This window comes from Oncorhynchus masou, chromosome 6 (assembly GCF_036934945.1).
Source record: "Oncorhynchus masou masou isolate Uvic2021 chromosome 6, UVic_Omas_1.1, whole genome shotgun sequence".
Lineage (NCBI taxonomy): Eukaryota > Metazoa > Chordata > Actinopteri > Salmoniformes > Salmonidae > Oncorhynchus > Oncorhynchus masou.
In genome coordinates, this window is record NC_088217.1 from 53,793,871 (window position 1) to 53,815,304 (window position 21,434).

At 43.1% G+C, this 21,434-nt stretch overlaps 1 protein-coding gene across 2 annotated transcripts in view; it reads right to left on the reverse strand.

Moving 5' to 3' along the window:
- Positions 1-21,434, reverse strand: part of LOC135542290 (protein phosphatase 1 regulatory subunit 12B-like) — a 47,586-nt gene that overhangs the window by 1,695 nt on the left and 24,457 nt on the right. For both annotated transcript variants that reach the window (XM_064969151.1, XM_064969152.1), the window contains exons 2-6: positions 13,518-13,534; positions 13,137-13,248; positions 12,825-12,929; positions 9,892-9,951; positions 9,694-9,744 (exon numbers count right to left, since the gene is read on the reverse strand). In XM_064969151.1, coding sequence (XP_064825223.1) covers positions 9,694-9,744; positions 9,892-9,951; positions 12,825-12,929; positions 13,137-13,248; positions 13,518-13,534 — 345 coding nt within the window. The remainder of the gene's footprint in view (positions 1-9,693; positions 9,745-9,891; positions 9,952-12,824; positions 12,930-13,136; positions 13,249-13,517; positions 13,535-21,434) is intronic.

A 21,434-nucleotide genomic window follows, 5' to 3' on the forward strand; every position in this document is an offset into this window, starting at 1 on the left:
TAAATTTAATAAAGGAGCTACCTCTTTCTTCAACCTTGCACACAAACACACTTCTGTTGTCTAATAATCACATTGAATAGGCTATATTACATGGATGTGTACACCTAAATGAAGGCATTTTTAATCATCTACTTCAGCATATATACGTTATTTTACGGAAAAAAAACATGAGCATTACAAAGTGTACATCAGGTAATGTGCACTCTCGTTATCATCCTACAGATGGCAGTATTGTAGTTATTTTAAAGAACTTTGCAGGACTCAAAATCAACAGTCTTAATGTTGGAAGACAGTTGGCTACCATTATGATATTATTTTGTAGGGTACACTTACATGCATGCTAAACGCTATGCATTGTTATAATCATCCACTTCGTCACATGCGTTTTGAATTGAGCATAAGGACTGGCAGTGAACAGTGTTTTCCTCAACCAAAAAGCGAGGGGTGTATCAAGTACCACAGAGAAGCGATGATGATAATGATATGGCTACTATTTGATTTAAAAAAATTGAAGAGCCTTATGGATTTAATGATGTACAATAAACTTACACATTGTAAGGACCTCATTTATGTGTGAAATTGATCAACAAAAATGTGGGAATTTGTCATGTGTGAAAATGTAGCCTAGTCAAGGATGCATCAGTTCAATATTGGCACATGACATTTTGTTACACACCAATGTAACAAGTAAACCTTGAATTTGTAGGTTTAAATTCTCTCTAGAGGCTAGGGTTGACCTATTTTAAGAAATGCCATTGGTTGGTGGATATAAAGTTTAAGATCTTTCATAGGCTAATGAAAAAGTTAGCATAGAGCTAACATGTGCCATGTTATGTGCTAACGTGTGCCATGTTATCTGATGGGACCAGCTACAATTATGCGTTCTATCACATGCAAGTAAATCAATGCCTTTCATTGGCTGATACGCATTTTGAGCTGGAGGACCCATTTAAATTGAAATGGTTGCTTATGTTCGCAAGTATGGCCCCACAGTGTTTGCCCACAGAGATATTATATATTCAGTTCAGTGTTCCATCTTTATTGAGAGCTCTCATCCAGAGATAATAAGAGGTTGTTGTCTGTACCCTCGTGTATGGAACACTGCAGATGCTTGTGGCAGTAGTGAATGCAGGCAAATACTAATGGCTTGCTCACTCGATGAATATCAAATCAAAGCACTCTTACAAGTCACAGCCAACAGGGCATAATGGTTGACAAACGATGTCATCTTAGAATATCACAAAGGAGTGCATTATGGGGAATCGGGTGCCATTTGATAAACAGTAACACTATAGTACCAAGTCACATCCCAGAGCATCTCCTGATAGTTCTTGTTCTCCGTTTGTCTGCAGGGCAGCTTTATGATAACTGAACCTCTGTGGAGAGTGTGTTTTGGGAATATGTTCTGTCTCTGCTGTGGCTCAGTTTAGTCTATTGGAAATATTCTCAAGAGAGACAAGAGCTGGCAATAAGCCGCAAGGAAAGGGCCCTTGTCACGTTCTGACCATCGTTCGTGTGTGTTTTCCTTGTTTTAGTGTTGGTCAGGACGTGAGCTGGGTGGGAATTCTATGTTGTGTGTCTGGTTTGTCTATTTCTATGTTTGGCCTGATATGGTTCTCAATCAGAGGCAGGTGTTAGTCATTGTCTCTGATTGGGAACCATATTTAGGTAGCCTGTTTTGTGTTGGGTTTTGTGGGTGATTGTTCCTGTCTCTGTGTTACTTTGCACCAGTATAGGCTCAGTCACTTTGGTTTTTATTTTTTCCTTGTTTTGGAAGAGAAGAGAACAAGTGCCATTCTCCTTACGGAGATGGTGCAAAATACATCAACACGGTCGGTCCCTGGGATTGGGCAGGCCAACACGATTCGGTTTGCTTGGAAGGAGAAGGAGTTGGAGCCTTTAGGACGGGAAACTTTTGGAAGGATCGTATCCAAAGGTTAATTGAACTCGAGTACGAGGCAGGCAACCTCGGCGGGTTGTTTGACTGGGAGGGATCCGCAACCCTAAAGGCGCAGCTCAGGGAGTTGCAGGAGCGGAAGGCTCGAGCTTTTCTGGAGCGTGCGCATAGTGGCTTTCTAGAACACAATGAGACTTGTTCTGCTATGTTCTTTAAGTCGGTTAGGGCCAGACAGAGTAGGAAGGTAATGCATGGTGTTAGGGAAGAAAATGGTAGTATAGTTAGAGAACCAGAGGATATGGTCAGGGTGACAACTGATCATTTCCAAGGTTTATTTAAGGAAAGGGAAATAGATTTAGAGCAGGGAAATGTGTTTTTAGAACACTTGTCCAGGCGGTTGCCGGAGGACATTAGAGAAGTGATGGAGGCCCAGATCTCACTTGAAGAGGTTGAGAGCGCTCTTCGGAGGATGGGAAAAGGGAAGGTGCCTGGGATGGATGGGCTGCCGGCTGAGTTTTATCTCAAGTTTTGGGGTATACTTGGACCAGTGGTCCTCGAAGTCTCGAAGGCCATCGTTGAGACGGGGGTCCCGGGGGGGATCAATGGCTGTTGGTGTGCTGTCACTTTTATATAAGAAGGGGGAAGTAACAGACCTTGGCAACTGGCGGCCGTTGACCATGCTGTGTGTAGATTACAAGCTACTTGCAAAGGTTTTAGCAGACCGGTTGTGCACAGCCCTTCCCTACGTCGTCGAGGATCAGACGTGCGGGGTAGAGGGCCGCTCTATTAGATGGAACCTACAGTTAATCAGGGACTCCATCGCTTGGGTTGAAGATAGAGGACTGCCTTTAATGGTAGCAGCGCTAGATCAGGCGAAAGCCTTTGATCGCGTGAATAGATCCTTTTTATTCAGAGTGTTAGGTCGATTAGGATTTGGGGAGAAGTTCATAGGATGGATTCGTACATTATATGTCGGAGCGGGGTGCCGAGTTAGTGTAAATAGTCACTTGGGTGATGTTTTGGACCTCTCGTCTGGGGTCAGGCAGGGGTGCCCACTCTCGGCTATCCTCTTCGTTCTGTACATGGAGCCTCTGGGGGCTGCCATTAGGGCAGACACAGGGGTGGAAGGCTTGTTGATCCCTGGAAGTGGTGGGCTGTGTTTTAAGATGACGCAGTACGCCGACGACACTTCCTTGCTGCTGTGCAAGGACTCGTGCCTGACAAGGTCCCTTGCCATCTTTGGGGATTTCACCCGAGCGTCGGGAGCGGTTCTGAACCATGCAAAGTCTTCCGTCAAGTTTTTCGGAAGATGGCGCGGTAGAACGGATGTGCCTCTAGTGAGGCTTGTGTTTCAGTTCATGTGGAGTGGCAGGTGCGAGTGGGTCGCCATGGCACGCATGCTCTGTCCCATCGGGGAGGGAGGTAGGGGGGTACCACATTTCCCCCTCAAGCTGGACGCAATTTTTGTTTTTTTCTTGTTAACGGAGCTTGCTCATACAGTGATACACCCGTCCGGTTACCTCCTGCGGGTGTTCTTCTTGTATCAGGCGAGAAGCATAATGGTGTGGTCTAACACGGGTCCTCGGGCGGAACAGCTGCCGTGGCACTTTGGTCATGCGGCCAAGTGGCTGTGTGCCCACCCTGAGGTTGAAGTTGCCTGAGTAGGTTTAGATCACAGGCACCTGTACGAGGAGGTCAGAAAGGCAGGGAGTCCGGCGCCTGTAGTGGGCATCTCGGAAGTGGTCTGGGAGGGAGTGCAGGCGCGGGGTCTGGACAACAGGCTCAGGGACCTGAATTGGTTGAGCCTCCATAAGTGCTTGCCGGTATGTTCCATCATGTACCGGTATAGTTTGGTGCAATCCCCCACCTGTCCAAGATCCTCTTGTGGCAGGGAGGAGACTGTGCTCCATGTCTTTTGGGACTGTGCCTTTGCCGGAGTAGTATGGGCTAGGGCACGGGTGTTGTTAGGTTTGGTACGGGGGGATTTTGTATTGACGTGGGCCAGGTTAGAGAGAGGTGTAGGGAGAGCGAGAGGGACGGATAGGGACAGGTTTTTGCTCTGGCTTCTCGTGAGTCTCTTTAAACGGGGGCTGAGGGAAGCCAGGCAGAACATAGTGAAGACAGGGAGAGATTGGGGGGTGGAAGGGATAGTGAGGAGGGTGGAAGGAGATTTGAGGGGCAGGATGAAGAGGGAGGAGAGGAAGTGGGGGCAGCATGCTGCTCGGGAGAGGTGGAAGGGGGGGTTTAGTGCTGGGTGTCATTTAGATTTGTAAGGGGATAGATTAGGGACGGGGAGATAGGGAAAGGTAGTTTGTAGGGTGACGGGTAGGGAAGATGCTCCCCTGAGGTTTTGTTTGGGGTTTTTGTTTTGTTAAAATTAAAATACCATTATTGGAGTATGTATGAAAATTATGAGTTGTAAAGAATGAATGGTATTGAAGGTAATAAGATAGGGCTGTTTCGGTTTTTTCACATTTCTTGTTTTGTAGATTGTTCATCCTTATTAAAGATGTTTACAAGTAACCACGCTGCGTTTTGGATCGCCTCTCTTTCCCCAGAAGAAAACCATTACAGCCCTGAATTGGTCAAACAATGAACAACCCTCGGGATCAATTCGGTAAATTCAAGCAGGTTGGTATTTACCAAGTTTAATCAAATTTTATTGGTCACATACACGTGGTTAGCAGACGTTAATTCTTGATGCACCCATCCCGTTAATGGGATCATTTGTCAATATCCGCTGAATTGTAGAGTGCCAAAAATCAAATAAATTACTAAAAATATTTAATTGTCATGAAATCACAAGTGTAATATATCAAAACGCAGCTTAGCTTGTTGTTAATCCACCTGGCGTGTCAGATTTCAAAAAAGATTTTCGGCGAAAGCATACCAAGCGTTTATGTAAGGACATCTCTCTCAGCAGACAACATTACAAATAGCTTGCAGTCAAAGTAGATTGGTCACGAAAGTCAGAAAAGCAATATAATGAATCGCTTACCTTTGATAATCTTAAGATGTTTGCACTCACGAGACTCCCAGTTACATAATACAGTTGTGCAAAAGTATTTAGTCAGCCACCAATTGTGCAAGTTCTCCCACTTAAAAAGATGAGAGGCCAGTAATTTTCATCATAGGTACACTTCAACTATGACAGACAAAATGAGAAGGAAAAAATATATTTGCAAATTACGGTGGAAAATAAGTATTTGGTCACCTTCAAACAAGCAAGATTTCTGGCTCTCACAGACCTGTAACTTAAGAGGCTCCTCTGTCCTGTGTTAATGGCACCTGTTTGAACTTGTTATCAATATACAAGACACCTGTCCCCAACCTCAAACCGTCAAACTCCACTATGGCCAAGACCAAATAGCTGTCAAAGGACACCAGAAACAAAATTGTATACCTGCACCAGGCTGGGAAGACTGAATCTGCAATAGATAAGCAGCTTGGTTTGAAGAAATCAACTGTGGGAGCAATTATTAGGAAATGAAAGACATACAAGACCAGTGATAATCTCCCTCGATCTGGGGCTCCACGCAAGATCTCACCCCGTGGGGTCAAAATGATCACAGGAACAGTAAGCAAAAATCCCAGAACCACACGGGGGGACCTAGTGAATGACATGCAGAGAGCTGGGACCAAAGTAACAAAGCCTACCATCAGTAACACACTACGCCACCAGGGACTCAAATCCTGCAGTGCCAGACGTGTCCCCCTGCTTAAGCAAGTACTCAACTCGTCGTGTTTGGAGGACAAAGAATGCTGAGTTGCATCCAAAGAACACCATACCTACTGTGAAGCATGGGGGTGGAAACATCATGCTTTGGGGCTGTTTATCTGCAAAGGGACCAGGACGACTGATGCGTGTAAAGGAAAGAATGAATGGGGCCATGTATCGTGAGATTTTGAGTGAAAACCTCCTTCCATCAGCAAGGGTATTGAAGATTAAATGTGGCTGGGTCTTTCAGCATGACAATGATCCCAAACACACCGCCCAGGCAATGAAGGAGTGGCTTCATAAGAAGCATTTCAAGGTCCTGGAGTGGCCTAGCCAGTCTCCAGATCTCAACCCCATAGAAAATCTTTGGAGGGAGTTGAAAGTCCGTGTTTCCCAGCAACAGCCCCAAAATATCACTGCTCTAGAGGAGATCTGCATGGAGGAATGAGCTAAAATACCAGCAACCGTGTGTGAAAACCTTGTGAAGACTTACAGAAAACATTTGACCTCTGTCATTGCAAACAAAGATTATATAACAAAGTATTGAGAAACTTTTGTAATTGACCAAATACTTATTTTCCACCATAATTTGCAAATAAATTCATAACAAAATCCTACAATGTGTGATTTTCTGGATTTTTTTTCTCATTTTTGTCTGTCTGTATATGGATATGTATATGAACTGTATATGGATGAGAGATGACAGAGCGGCATTGACAAGATGCAATAGATGGTATAAAATACACTATCGAGATATGAGTAATGCAAGATATGTAAACATTATTAAAGTGGCATTATTAAAGTGACTAGCGATCCAGTTATTAAAGTGGCCAATGATTTCGAGGCTGTATGTAGGCAGCAGCGTCTCTGTGTCAGCTGTTGAACAGTTTGATGGCCATAAGATAGAATCTGTTTTTCAGTCTCTCTGTCCCAGCTTTGATGCACCTGTACTGACCTTGCCTTCTGGATGGTAGCGGGGTAAATAGGCAGTGGCTCAGGTGGTTGCTGTCCTTGATGATCTTTTAGGCCTTCCTGTGACATCAGGTGCTGTAGGTGTCCTGGAGGGCAGGTAGTTTGCCCCTGGTGATGCGTTGTGCAGACCACACCACCCTCTGGAGAGCCTTGCAGTTGCCATACCAAGAGGTGATACAGCCCGACAAGATGCTCTCAATTGTGCATCTGTAAAAGTTTGTGAGGGTTTTAGTTGACAAGCTACATTTCTTCAGCCTTCTTCACCCAAAATGTCTGTGTGGGTGGACCGTTTCAGTTTGTCTGTGATGTGTACGATAAGGAACATAAAATTGCCACCTTCGCCACTGCTGTCCCGTTAATGTGGATGGGGGGTGTGCTCCCTCTGCTGTTTAATGAAGTCCACGATCATCTCCTTTGTTTTGTTGAGAGAGATTGTTTTCCTTACACCACACTCCCTGTAGGCTGTTTCCTCATTGTTGGTAATCAAGCCCACTACTATTGTGTCATCTGCAAAGTTAATGACTGAGCTGGAGGTGTGCATGGCCACGGAGTCATTGGTGAACAGGGAGTACAGGAGGGGGCTGAGCATGCACCCTTGTGGGGCCCCAGTGTTGAGGATCACATAAGTGGAGATGTTGTTTCCTTCAATTGCACAGGGCGGGGTTGAGACCCAGACTCTCAAGCTTAATGACGAGCTTGGAGTGTACTATGGTGTTGAATGCTGAGCTGCAGTCGATGAACAGCATTACATAGGTATTCCTCTTGTCCAGATGGGATAGGGCAGTGTGCAGTGTGAAGGCGATTGCATCGTCTGTGGACCTATTGGGGAGGTGTGCAAATTGAAGTGGGTCTAGGGTGGCAGGTAAGGTGGAAGTGATACGATCATTGACTAGTCTCCCAAAGCACTTCATAATAACAGAAGTGAGTGCTACTGGGTGATAGTCATTTAGTTCAGTTATGTTTGCCTTCTTGGGTACAGGAACAGTGGTAGCCATCTTGAAGCATGTGGGGACAGCAGACTGGGATAGGGAGAGATTGAATATGTCTTTAAACACACCAGCCAGCTGGTCTGTGCATGCTCTGAGGACGCGGCTAGGGATGCTGTCTGGGCCGGCAGCCTTGTGATGGTTAACATGTTTAAATGTCATACTCACATCGGCCACAGAGAATGGGGGAGCCACAGTCATTGATAGCGGGCTGCGTCGGTGACACTGTATTATCCTCAAATCGAGCAAAGAAGGTGTTTACTTTGTCAGGAAGCAAGACGTCAGTTAGTGTCCGTGACGTGGCTGGTTCTCCTTTTGTAGTCCATAATTGACTGTAGACCCTGCCACATATGTCTCGTGCCTGAGCCTTTGAATTGCGACTCCACTTTGTCCCTATACCAATATTTTGTTTGTTTTATTGCCTTGGATGGCATAACTACAAGGTTTATATTCTGCCATATTCCCAGTCATCTTTCCATGGTTAAAGTTCGGTAGTTCGCGTTTTCAGTTTTGCGCGAATGCCGCCATCTATCCACAGTTTCTGGTTAGGGTAGGTTTTAATAGTCACAATGGGTACAACATTATCTAATGCACTTCCTTATAAACTCACTCACCGAATCAGCGTATAAATCAACGTTATTCTCTGAGGCTGCCCGGAACAATTCCCAGTCTGTGTGATCAAAACAATCTTGAGGCGTGGATTTCGATTGGTCAGAACAGCATTGCATAGTCACGGGTACATCCTGTTTGTGTTTCTGCCTATAGGATGGTAGGAGCAAAATGGAGTCATGGTCATATTTGCAGAAGGGTGGGGGAGGGCCTTGTATGCATTGCAGAATTTAGAATAGCACTGATCCAGTGTATTGCCCGCACGAGTTAAAAAAAAATAAAAAAAATATTTTACCTTTATTTTACTAGGCAAGTCAGTTAAGAACAAATTCTTATTTTCAATGACAGCCTAGGAACAGTGGGTTAACTGCCTGTTCAGGGGCAGAATGACAGAATTGTACCCTGTCAGCTCAGGGATTTGAACTTGCAACCTTCCGGTTACTAGCCCAACGCTCTAACCACTAGGCTACCCTGTTACAATGAATATGTTGATTGGAAATGCAACCTCAGGACATATGGTTTCCAGTCCAGTGAAGTTCCTTGAGGGCGGTTGTGGTATCAGCTTGTTGGGGGGATATACACAGCTGTGACAATAACCAACAAGAATTCTCTTGGGAGATAATATGGTCGGCATTTGATGAAGGAATTCTAGGTCAGGTGAAAAAAAAGGACTTGAGTTCCTGTATGTTGTTACAATTACACCATGAGTCATTAATTATGAAGCATACACCCCCGCCCTTTTTCCCAGAAAGATTCCATCGACGCAACGCATAAAGAATCCCGGTGGCTGTACCGACTCCGACAACATATTCAGAGAGAGCAATGTTTACGTGAAACAGAGAATGTTACAATCCCAGATGTCTCTCTGGAAAGCAACCCTTGCCCTAATCTCATCTATCTTGTTATCTAGAGACTGGACATTGGCAAGAAATATACTCGTAAGCGGTGAGTGGTGTGCACGCCTTCAAAGTCTGACCAGGAGGCAGCTCCGTCTACATCTTCTGCAGCGTCGTTGTTTTGGGTCGGCCTCTGGAATCAGATCCAATGTCCTGTGTGTTGGTGCGAACAAAGGATCCACTTTGGGAAAGTTGTATTCCTGGTCATAATGTTGGTAAGTTGACGTCGCTTTGATATACAATCGTTCTTCCTGGCTGTATGTAATAACACTTAAGATTTTCTGCTCTAACAACGTAAGAAATAATACATTTAAAAAATAAAAAATACTGCATGGTTTCCTAAGGACTAGAAGTGAGGCGACCATCTGTCGGCCCCATCTTGCGCCATCTTGGGATGACTCGTACTGGAGGCAGCTCTGTAGGGTAGTCACTAGCTGGCACAGCCACAAAGTTATGAAATCTGATTATAAACCTAACTCTCTCAATCCTAACCCTTACCTTCAATTAAGACCAAAAAGCAAATTTTTGTTTTCATGAATTTGTACAATATATAACCAATTTGGATTTTACAGCTGGTCCATATCTAGAGGAAATGTATCAATTCTGGACAGATACCTTCACTTCATCTTCCATGTCTGATATCTTCTTCTGAAGGACATGTGTTTCCTACAGAGAAGAGATGACACAAGCCACAATGAGACTAAACATGACAGGGCTAAAACAAAATATAATCAAATAGACATGTTGTACCAGAACAAGAGAGAAGTAAACAGAAAGTGCATAGGCAAACATCTTGTGAAATGAGGATCTCACCCGTTTTTCTTTCTCAAGCATGGACCTCTCATTGGACCTCTCAGTCATTGTGATCTTTCTCTGCAATACAAAAGTCCATGGTTAAAATAGTGAAAATGAGAACAATCCCTGAAACAGCAAACATTTCTCATATGAAGAGTTTAATTCCAAAACGCTATATATCCATTTTCAGATGGAGTCTATTGACTCACCTGTGAGTCAATCTAAGTAACATACGAAAACCCCCATCAAAATCTGTCAATTTAAGCTAGAGATATCAAACACCGCTGTAGCTTGGCCATCTTCCACCGCAGCCGCCTATGGCGGCCTTCCGAATCTGAAGTGGAAGGTGGCCGAGCTACAGTGGTGTTTGTTAGATTATGAGAACTTGAAAATCGGTCTTCTCACAAAAAAATGAAATGTCTGTAGTGTCCGAATGGTTTGGCCTAGAAAACTAATATGACCACTCTAGGGATAGACGACTCTCACGGTGGAGGTGGGGGGGGGGGGGGGGTCGTCAACTTTGTTTCATTTGGAAATTAGAGCTCAATTAGAGCTAGTGGTTGAGAAGCCTAGAGATGATCGTATTTGCAATGGCACATTAGAAGGGCAATTTGCCTAACAGAAATGACTTTAGTTCTGCTTTCATAGGTAGGTAGGCATTGTTAAATGAGGGCTGATGTCAAATTTGGACACATTATGGTAATTTTGTGTGACCAAAAATGTACAGAGGTTAATTACGTTTAAATTCATGCGTTTTCAGGTGGTGTGTAGTGCAATATCACCCAAAGTGTTTTTCTTGAATTTCAAATTAGCTACTGTACTGTTTCCATCATGGTTCCCACATACATGACAAAGAGTAGTTTTCTATTATAGCATTTTTTTGTATTACTATTTACCATATTCTTATTCCTAACAGGAATGGTGCAATATTCATCCCTCAACAACTGAATTCCTACCTTTTATCCCATGTCTTTGGTGACTGAGTTTTCTTACAGTCCTCTTATTGGCCAAAGTTAGAGTGCCACAACACTGAACTGCAGCAACCCAAAAGGTTACAAATTATGTTAATTGGTGCTGGAGGGCTGGGGAGACGAACATCCAAGTTCAAATGAAGATTTTTGTTCATATCTACTTCTAAATCCATTGTCAAAAAACATGCTCAACCAACCGGTTGAGAATAGGGTTAAAGTACTTATTAAAGTGATTTGTGTTTGTTCATGACAGAAATGTATTTGCTTGAAATCTACATCCAGCTAAACAATGGATAATTATAGTTTTGCAACAAAAGCCATTTTAATACACAATTAAAATCTATGAATAAAAAAAAATCTGAGAACAGTAATATTTTACCCACATATTAAGGTAAGTCATAAGCAATCATTTATTTTGAAAAAACCCCACAATTGTGAAAGATTTGTGGACATAGCGTTTTTAGAACAAAACTCTTCAATATTTAGCTTTGAAAACAAACATGGTACTGTACTTCAAAAATACCAATTCCCAAGCATTTCTCTGGGAATAATCCAATGCCTTTTACTTGCATAATCTGTCATGGTTCTCACTCCTGATTCTTTCCTGATTTTAATGTGTAGTGGTCCATGTAATAGGATTTGGAAGAGTTACTCCACATTGTATTTGACAAGAACTGTAAGTTGGGAATCACAATGATAAGTCATGATATGGCACAACCGTCCATATACACTACAAGTATGTGGGCACCCCTTCAAATTAGTGGATTAAGCTATTTCAGTCACACCTGTTGCTGACAGATATAAAATCGAGCACACAGTCATGCAGTCTCGAAAGACAAACATTGACAGTAGAATGGCCCCTACTGAAGACCTCCGTGACTTTCAACGTGGCACCGTCATAGGATGCCACTTTTCCAACAAGTCAGTTGGTCAAATTTCTGCCCTGCTGGAGTTGCTCCGGTCAACTGTAAGTACTGTTTGTGTGGAAACGTCTAGGAGCAACAACGGCTCAGCCTTGAAGAGGTAGGTCACACAAGCTCACAGAACGGGATTGCCGAGTGCTGAAGCGTGTAACTCGTAACATTCGTCTGTCCTCATTTGCAACACTCACCACCGAGTGCCAAACATCAGCACAAAAACTGTTTGTCGGGAGCTTCATGAAATTAGTTTCCATGGCCGAGCCGCCGCATATAAGCCTATGATCAACATGTGCAATGCAAAGCGTTGGCTGAAGTGGTGTAAACCTCGCCGCCATTAGCAGAAACGGGTTCTCTGGAGTGATGAATCACGCTTCACCATCTGGCAGTATGGCGGACGAATCTGGGTTTGGCGGATGCCAGGAGAACTCTACCTGCCCCAATGCATAGTGCCAAATGTAAAGTTTAATGGAAGAAGAATAATGTTCTGGGGCTGTTTTTCATGGTTCGTGCTACAGTAGGCGCCTTTGTTCCAGTGAAGGTAAATCTTAACGCAACAGCATACAATGACATTCTAGACAATTCTGCGCTTCCAACTTTGTGGCAACAGTTTGGGGAAGGCGCTTTCCTGTTTCATCATGATAATAGAAATAGTTTGTCGAGATCGGTGTGGAAGAAATTGACTGGCCCGCACAGAGCCCTGACCTCAACCCTGTCGAATTGGAATGCTGACTGCGAGCCAGGCCGAATCACCCAACATTAGTGCCAGACGTCACTAATGCTCGTTGCTGAATGGAAGCAAGACGCTGCAGCAATGTTCCAACGTCTAGTGGAAAGCTTTCCCAGAAGAGTGGAGGCTGTTATAGCAGCAAAGGGGGACCAACTCCATATTAATGCCCATGATTTCGGAATGAGATGTCGAACGAGCAGATGTCCACATACCATGTAGTGTACGTATTCATTGGACTCTTCTGCAATCTGGTCATTTTCATCCATGTTGTTTGATTTTGGAATGGTTTGAACTACTTTGTGTGGCGGATGAATACCAGTTAGGGATAATCACCTGTGTGACTTTCTCCAGCTGAGTCTGCACCAACACCAGCTCCTGTTTGCTGCCCTGCAGCCGGGACTTGAGTCTCTCATTTGTAGACATGGCCTCCTCGTACATCTGCAATATAAAAGGTGCAACAAAAGACACAGAGTATCATAACATGCCACAGTATTTTACTACTACACTTTACTTGAACCCTCTGTCATAAAGGCTACATAATACTTTCATTATCATGACATAACAGATGTCACAACAGATCATTAGCTACCTACGCCAGTTTGCTAGCTTTTAGAAACTGTTAGAGAATTTTACATTACAGGTTACCTTCTTATAGTCAGTGCATCCTGCCTCTTCCTCAGCCTTTTTCCGAGCTGCCATTCTGTTTTCCCTGCGAGCGTCATACGCTTCTCGGTCGTAAGCACCAGACGAGTCCAGTCTGAGGTAAAGATAACAAATGACTGAAACCACTTGACTGTGCCAGAGCTTGATCATCAATATACTTTATATTTCACCTCTATTTAACCAGGTAGGCTAGTTGAGAACAAGTTCTCATTTACAACTGCGACCTTTTGAGCCGAATTGTAATAAAAAGGTCAGTTGCAAAGGAGGCCTGAGTAATAAAGTTGACCAATTGCTGTTAGGATATGCATGAACGCCTGGTAGTGAAAATCTTTGATAAAGTGAGCTGAGATGAAAGCAGCTTACCTGGACACTCTTTCATGCTGAAAACAAACAAAGATATGTCACTTACAAAATGCATAAAACATGAGTAGTTTGAATGATCTTCAACACTGAGGTGTAATGGCTTCTTCCTGGTTAATATTGCACACTCAGACCGTAACTTTTGCCTGGGACTGTATTTTAAATCAACCTATGCTTATTGGGCTTTAAGGAACAGGAATAAAATAGGCACTTGTTAGGACAGATGACACTTGTAAATTACCCCTATGTTCAGAACCTTTGTGCATTCTTTGGGGTTTCACACATATTTCTCCCCAGTGCAATTCATTTAAAATCAAGTTTTCAGTGAAATACCATGACAACATTTAGTTTTGACAGCAATATATCAAATAATGATAAAATGACAAAATGGATAGTCTAAGAAAATTCCATACAGTATTTGACATGCAATTTATAAAAAATACAGTGCATTGCGAAAGTATTCGGCCCCCTTGACCTTTTGCCACATTTCAGGCTTCAAACATAAAGATATAAAACTGTATTTTTTTGTGAAGAATCAACAACAAGTGGGACACAATCATGAAGTGGAACGACATTTATTGGATATTTCAAACTTTTTTAACAAATCAAAAACTGAAAAATTGGGCGTGCAAAATTATTCAGCCCCCTTAAGTTAATACTTTGTAGCGCCACCTTTTGCTGCGATTACAGCTGTAAGTCGATTGGGGTATGTCTCTATCAGTTTTGCACATCTTTTGCACATCGAGAGACTGAAATTCTTTCCCATTCATTCTTGCAAAACAGCTTGAGCTCAGTGAGGTTGGATGGAGAGCATTTGTGAACAGCAGTTTTCAGTTCTTTCCACAGATTCTCGATTGGATTCAGGTCTGGACTTTGACTTGGCCATTCTAACACCTGGATATGTTTATTTTTGAACCATTCCATTGTAGATTTTGCTTTATGTTTTGGATCATTGTCTTGTTGGAAGACAAATCTCCGTCCCAGTCTCAGGTCTTTTGCAGACTCCATCAGGTTTTCTTCCAGAATGGTCCTGTATTTGGCTCCATCCATCTTCCCATCAATTTTAACCATCTTCCCTGTCCCTGCTGAAGAAAAGCAGGCCCAAACCATGATGCTGCCACCACCATGTTTGACAGTGGGGATGGTGTGTTCAGGTTGATGAGCTGTGTTGCTTTTACGCCAAACATAACGTTTTGCATTGTTGCCAAAAAGTTCAATTTTGGTTTCATCTGACCAGAGCACCTTCTTCCACATGTTTGGTGTGTCTCCCAGGTGGCTTGTGGCAAACTTTAAACAACACTTTTTATGGATATCTTTAAGAAATGGCTTTCTTCTTGCCACTCTTCCATAAAGGCCAGATTTGTGCAATATACGAAGGATTGTTGTCCTATGGACAGAGTCTCCCACCTCAGCTGTAGATCTCTGCAGTTCATCCAGAGTGATCATGGGCCTCTTGGCTGCATCTCTGATCAGTCTTCTCCTTGTATGAGCTGAAGGTTTAGAGGGACGGCCAGGTCTTGGTAGATTTGCAGTGGTCGGATACTCCTTCCATTTCAATATTATCGCTTGCACAGTGCTCCTTGGGATGTTTAAAGCTTGGGAAATCTTTTTGTATCCAAATCCAGCTTTAAACTTCTTCACAACAGTATCTCGGACCTGCCTGGTGTGTTCCTTGTTCTTCATGATGCTCTCTGCGCTTTTAACGGACCTCTGAGACTATCACAGTGCAGGTGCATTTATACGGAGACTTGATTACACACAGGTGGATTGTATTTATCATCATTAGTCATTTAGGTCAACATTGGATCATTCAGAGATCCTCACTGAACTTCTGGAGAGAGTTTGCTGCACTGAAAGTAAAGGGGCTGAATAATTTTGCATGCCCAATTTTTCAGTTTTTGATTTGTTAAAGTTTGAAATATCCAATAAATGTCGTTATACTTCATGATTATGTCCCACTTGTTGTTGATTCTTCACAAAAAATACAGTTTTATATCTTTGTTTGAAGCTTGAAATGTGGCAAAAGGTCGCAAAGTTCAAGGGGGCCGAATACTTTCGCAAGGCACTGTATATACAGTGGGGAGAACAAGTATTTTATACACTGCCGATTTTGCAGGTTTTCCTACTTACAAAGCATGTAGAGGTCTGTAATTGTTATCATAGGTACATTTCAACTGTGAGAGACGGAATCTAAAACAAAAATCCAGAAAATCACATTGTATGCTTTTTAAGTAATTAATTTGCATTTTATTGCATGACATAAGTATTTGATACATCAGAAAAGCAGAACTTAATTTTTGGTACAGAAACCTTTGTTTGCAATTACAGAGATCATACGTTTCCTGTAGTTCTTGACCAGGTTTGCACACACTGCAGCAGGGATTTTGGCCCACTCTTCCATACAGACCTTCTCCAGATCCTTCAGGTTTCGGGGCTGTCGCTGGGCTTTCAGACTTTCAGACTTTCAGCTCCCTCCAAAGATTTTCTATTGGGTTCAGGTCTAGAGACTGGCTAGGCCACTCCAGGAACTTGAGATGCTTCTTACAGAACCACTCCTTAGTTGCCCTGGCTGTGTGTTTCGGGTCGTTGTCATGCTGGAAGACTCAGCCACGACCCATCTTCAATGCTCTTACTGAGGGAAGGAGGTTGTTGGCCAAGATCTCGCGATACATTGCCCCATCCATCCTGCCCTCAACACGGTGCAGTCGTCCTGTCCCTTTGCAGAAAAACATCCCCAAAGAATGATGTTTCCACCACCATGCTTCACGGTTGGGATGGTATTCTTGGGGTTGTACTCATCCTTCTTCCTCCAAACACGGCGAGTGGAGTTTAATCCAAAAAGCTCTATTTTTGTCTCATCGGACCACATGACCTTCTCCCAATCCTCCTCTGGATCATCCAGATGGTCATTGGCAAACTTCAGATGGGCCTGGACATGCGCTGGCTTGAGCAGGATGACCTTGCGTGCGCTGCAGGATTTTATTCCATGACGGCGTAGTGTGTTACTAATGGTTTTCTTTGAGACTGTGGTTCCAGCACTCTTCAGGTCATTGACCAGGTCCTGCCGTGTAGTTCTGGGCTGATCCCTCACCTTCCTCATGATCATTGATGCCCCACGAGGTGAGATCTTGCATGGAGCCCCTACCGAGCGTGCTTGATCGTCATCTTGAACGTGTTCCATTTTTTAATAATTGCGCCAACAGTTGTTGCCTTCTTACCAAGCTGCTTGCCTATTGTCCTGTAGCCCATCCCAGCCTTGTGCAGGTATACAATTTTTCCCCTGATGTCCTTACACAGCTGTCTGGTCTTGGCCATTGTGGAGAGGTTGGAGTCTGTTTGAGTGTGGACAGGTGTCTTTTATACAGGTAACGAGTTCAAAGAGGTGCAGTTAATACAGGTAATGAGTGGAGAACAGGAGGGCTTCTTAAAGAAAAACTAAACAGGTCTGTGAGAGCAGGAATTCTTACTGGTTGGTAGGTGATCAAATACTTATCATGCAATAAAATGCTAATGAATTACTTAAAAATCATACAATGTGGTTTTCTGGATTTTTGTTTTAGATTCTGTCTCTCAGTTGAAGTGTACCTATGATAAAAATGTCAGACCTCTACGCTTTGTAAGTAGGAAAACCTGCAGTGTATCAAATACTTGTTCTCCCCGCTGTATTTGTATCCAAAAGCAGGTTGTGAGCATCTTGAGTAATATGTCAGTCTTAGAGATTAATTTTCCTTTTACAGTACCAGTCAAAAGTTGACACCTACTCATTCAAGGGTTCTTTTTTTACATTTTTTGTTTTTACTATTTTCAGCATTGTAGAATAAGAGTGAAGACATCAAAACTATGAAATAACACATGTAGTAACCAAAAAAAGTGTTAAACAAATAGCAGTCACCATTTGCCTTGATGACAGTTTTGCACACTCTTGGCATTCTCTCAACCAGCTTCACCTGGAATGCTTTTCCAACAGTCTTGAAGGAGTTCCCACATATGATGAGCACTTGTTGGCTTCTTTTCCTTCACTCTGCGTTCTAACTCTTCCCAAACCATCTCAATTGGGTTCAGGTCGGGTGATTGTGGAGGCCAGGTCATCTGATGCAGCATGCCATCATCATCTTTGGTCAAATAACCCTTACACAGCCTGGAGGAGTGTTGGGTCATTGTCCTGTTGAAAAACAAATGATAGTGGGACTAAGCGCAAACCAGATGGGATGGCATATTGCTGCAGAATGCTGTGGTAGCCATGCTGGTTAAGTGTTCCTTGAATTCTAAATAAATCACCAGCAAAGCACACCCACACCATAACACCTCCTCCTCCATGCTTCATGGTGGGAACCACACATGCGTAGATCATCCGTTCACTACTCTTCGTCTCACAAATACACGGCGGTTGGGACCAAAAATCTCAAATTTGGAGTCATCAGACCAAATGAGAGAATTCCACCGGTCTAATGTCCATTGGTCGTGTTTCTTGGCTCAAGTAAGTCTCTTATTATTATTGGCGTCCGTTAGTAGTGGTTTCTTTGCAGCAATTCAACCATGAAGCCCTGATTCACGCAGTCTCCACTGAATAGATCATGTTGAGATGTGTCTTTTACTTGAACTGTGTGAAGCATTTATTTGGGCTGCAATCTGAGGTGCAGTTAACTCTAATGAAATTATCCTCTGCAGCAGATGTAACTCTGGATCTTCCTTTCCTGTGGCGGTCCTCATGAGACAGTTTCACTATAGCTTTTTATGACTGCACTTGAAGAAACTTTCAAAGTACTTTAGGTTTTCCAGATTGACTGACTATCATGTCTGAAAGTAACCATAGACTGTCAATTTTCTTTGCTTATTTGAGAATTTCCTGCCATAATATGGACTTGGTCTTTTACCAAATAGGTCCGTCTTCTGTGTATCATCCCTACCTTGCCACAACACAACACATTGGCAGAAATACATTAATTAAGAAGGAAAGAAATGCCACAAATGAACTTTTAACAATGCACACCTGTTAATTGAAATGCATTCCAGGTAACTACTTCACGAAGCTGGTTGAGAGAATGCCAAGAGTGTACAAAGCTGTCATCAAGGCAAAGGGTGGTTACTTTGAAGAATCTCAAATATAAAATATATTTTGATTTGTTTTAACACTGTTTTGGGTACTACATGATTCCATGTGTTATTTCATAGTTTTGATGTCTTCACAATTATTCTACAACGTAGAAAATAGGAAAAATAAGGAAAAACCCTGGAATGAGTAGGTGTGTCCAAACCAAATAGGGGTATTGTAAAGTAGTTGGCTACTGTGAAAACGTACTGTGGCATTATATGGCATTTCTGCCCCACGCAACATTGTGCATTTCTATGTGACTTGTCAACTGGTACAGTATAGCTTGTGTCTCTGCTTGAAATTCATCAGCTTACAGTGAGTGTATCAACGAAATTCAGATAATGAGTGGAATATATTGTTATATACAACCCAGGTATTTTGTCAGTGTCTTGTACAATACACTCTGTGCTACCAATTGGAATTATAATGTATCTTTCCACTTTGTCCAATTACTGGCTGATGGAGAATGATTATGTAGTATTTACAGCCACATTCATGTATGATTTGGTTTTACCTGCCAATAGAAATTGATGTAAAATTGATACATGTATGAGGAAAAATGTCGAATTTGACATTGTTCAGCACTTTATAAAACTATATATACACACTATATAGCCAAAAGTATGTGGACACCTGCTCGTCAAACATCTCATTCCAAAGTCACAGGCATTAATATGGAGTTGGTCCCTCCTTTGCTGTTGTAACAGCCTCAACTCTTTTGGGAAGGCTTTCCGCTAGATGTTGGAACACTGTTGTGGGGAATTGCTTCCATTCAGTCACTGATGTTGCGCTATTAGTTCTGGCTCACAGTTGGCATTCTAATTCATCCCAAAGGTGTACGATGGGGTTGAGGTCAGGGCTCTGTGTGGGCCAGTCAATTTCTTTTACACCGAACTCGACAAACCGTTTCTGTATGGACCTTGCTTTGCGCACTGGGCATTGTCATGCTGAAACAGGAAAGGGCTTCCCCAAACTGTTGCCACAAAGTTGGATGCACAGAATCATTCTATGCTGTTGCGTTAAGATGTCCCTTCACTGGAACTAAGGGGCCGAGCCAGAACGGTGAAAAAACAGCCCCAGACCATTATTCCTCCTCCATCAAACTTTACAGTTGGCACTATGCATTGGGGCAGGTAGCATTCTCCTGGCATCCGTCAAACCCAAATTCGTCAGTCGGACTGCCAGAGACAATGTTTGCTGATTATAATTATAATAATTAAATTGCTATTGCGCTTTTCATAGAATCTCAAAGCGCTTCAAGAGCAAAAAACAAAACAAGCAATATGAAAGCTGCATCCTCCGAAGATGGAGAGGCTCAGTCATGGCTTGAGCAGAGAGCTGGTCAGAGGATGGTAAATGTTTGTGAAGGAGTCTGCTGATGATCTTGTAGAGGGCAAGTCTGGGAACCAGACTCAATTGTATAACCACTTCTCCTCTTCCACTCTGTGTAGCACCCACTTGGGTGATGCCTCAGCAGCTCTGAGTGCCAGAAAGCTCTTCAACACAAAATTTAGAATAGTACCCAGTTGTCCTCGCTACGAGCCCTCTGTCTCAGCACTGCTCTATTCCTCCATCTGCCATTCCTCTCCCGTTTCAGGTAACTCCTCAAATGATGTTCTCAGAATAGCTGGTACTGTGTCCAGATGTTTTTGCAAACAAAAACATTAGCCATTTAGCTAGCTAGCTAACCAAGCCTAAAAGTGTTAACCTGTTAGTCAATCTGCAAATCCATGGCTCAAATACACCAGATACAGTATATGCAATTAAACTCAATGTTATCAAAAACAAAAGAGCTGATTAAAAACACCGAACAGATTACTAAATATTTACACATTTATAGGAGCTCTCTGCTGAGGCTGCTACTAGGGCACCATGGCAACTATAGAACATACTCTAGTCATTTAAGCATGTTAACCCTTGTAAGGCTGCCGGCCTAGACGTCATCTGAAGACACGCCCTCAGACCATGTGCAGACCAGCTGCCTGGAGTGTTTACGGACATATTCAATCTCTCCATATCCCAGTTTGTTGTCCCCACTTCCTTCAAGATGTCCACCATTGTTACTGTACTCAAGAAAGTAAGGGACAGTAACTGATCTAAATAACTATCACCCTGTAGCACTCATTTATGTCATGAAGTGCTTTGAGATGTTAAGGACCATATTACCTCCATCTTGCCCAACAACCTAGAGCCACTACAATTTGCATACCGCCCGAGTGGCGCAGAGGTCTAAGGCACTGCATCTCAGTGCTAGAGGCGTCACTACAGACACCCTGGTTTGATTACAGGCTGTATCACAAACAGCCGGATTGGGAGTCCAATAGGGTGGAGCACAATTGGCCCAGCGTCATCCGGGTTCGGCCGGTGTAGATAAGAACTTGTTCATAACTGACTTGGCTAGTTACATAAAGGATAAAAAAAATAAACAGATCCGCAGACAACTCAATCACCATTGCACTGCACACTGCCCTATCCCACCTGGACAAGGGAAACTCCTATACAAGAACGCTGTTCATCGACTGTAGCTCAGCCTTCAACACTATAGTGGCTTCGAAGCTCATCACTAAAGTCAGGGCCCTTGGTCTGGGTCCTGGACTTCCTGACGGGCTGACCCCAAGTGGTGAAGGTAGGCAACAACACCTGCACAACACTAATCCTCTGTCACACCCTGATCTGTTCCACCTGTCTTTGTGTTTGTCTCCACCCCCCACCAGTTGTCTCCCATTTCCCCTAATTATCCCCTGTGTATTTATACCTGCATTTTTTATTTATCTGTTTCCAATTCGTCTTGTCAAGTCCTACCAACATTTTCCAGTGTTTCCTGTGCT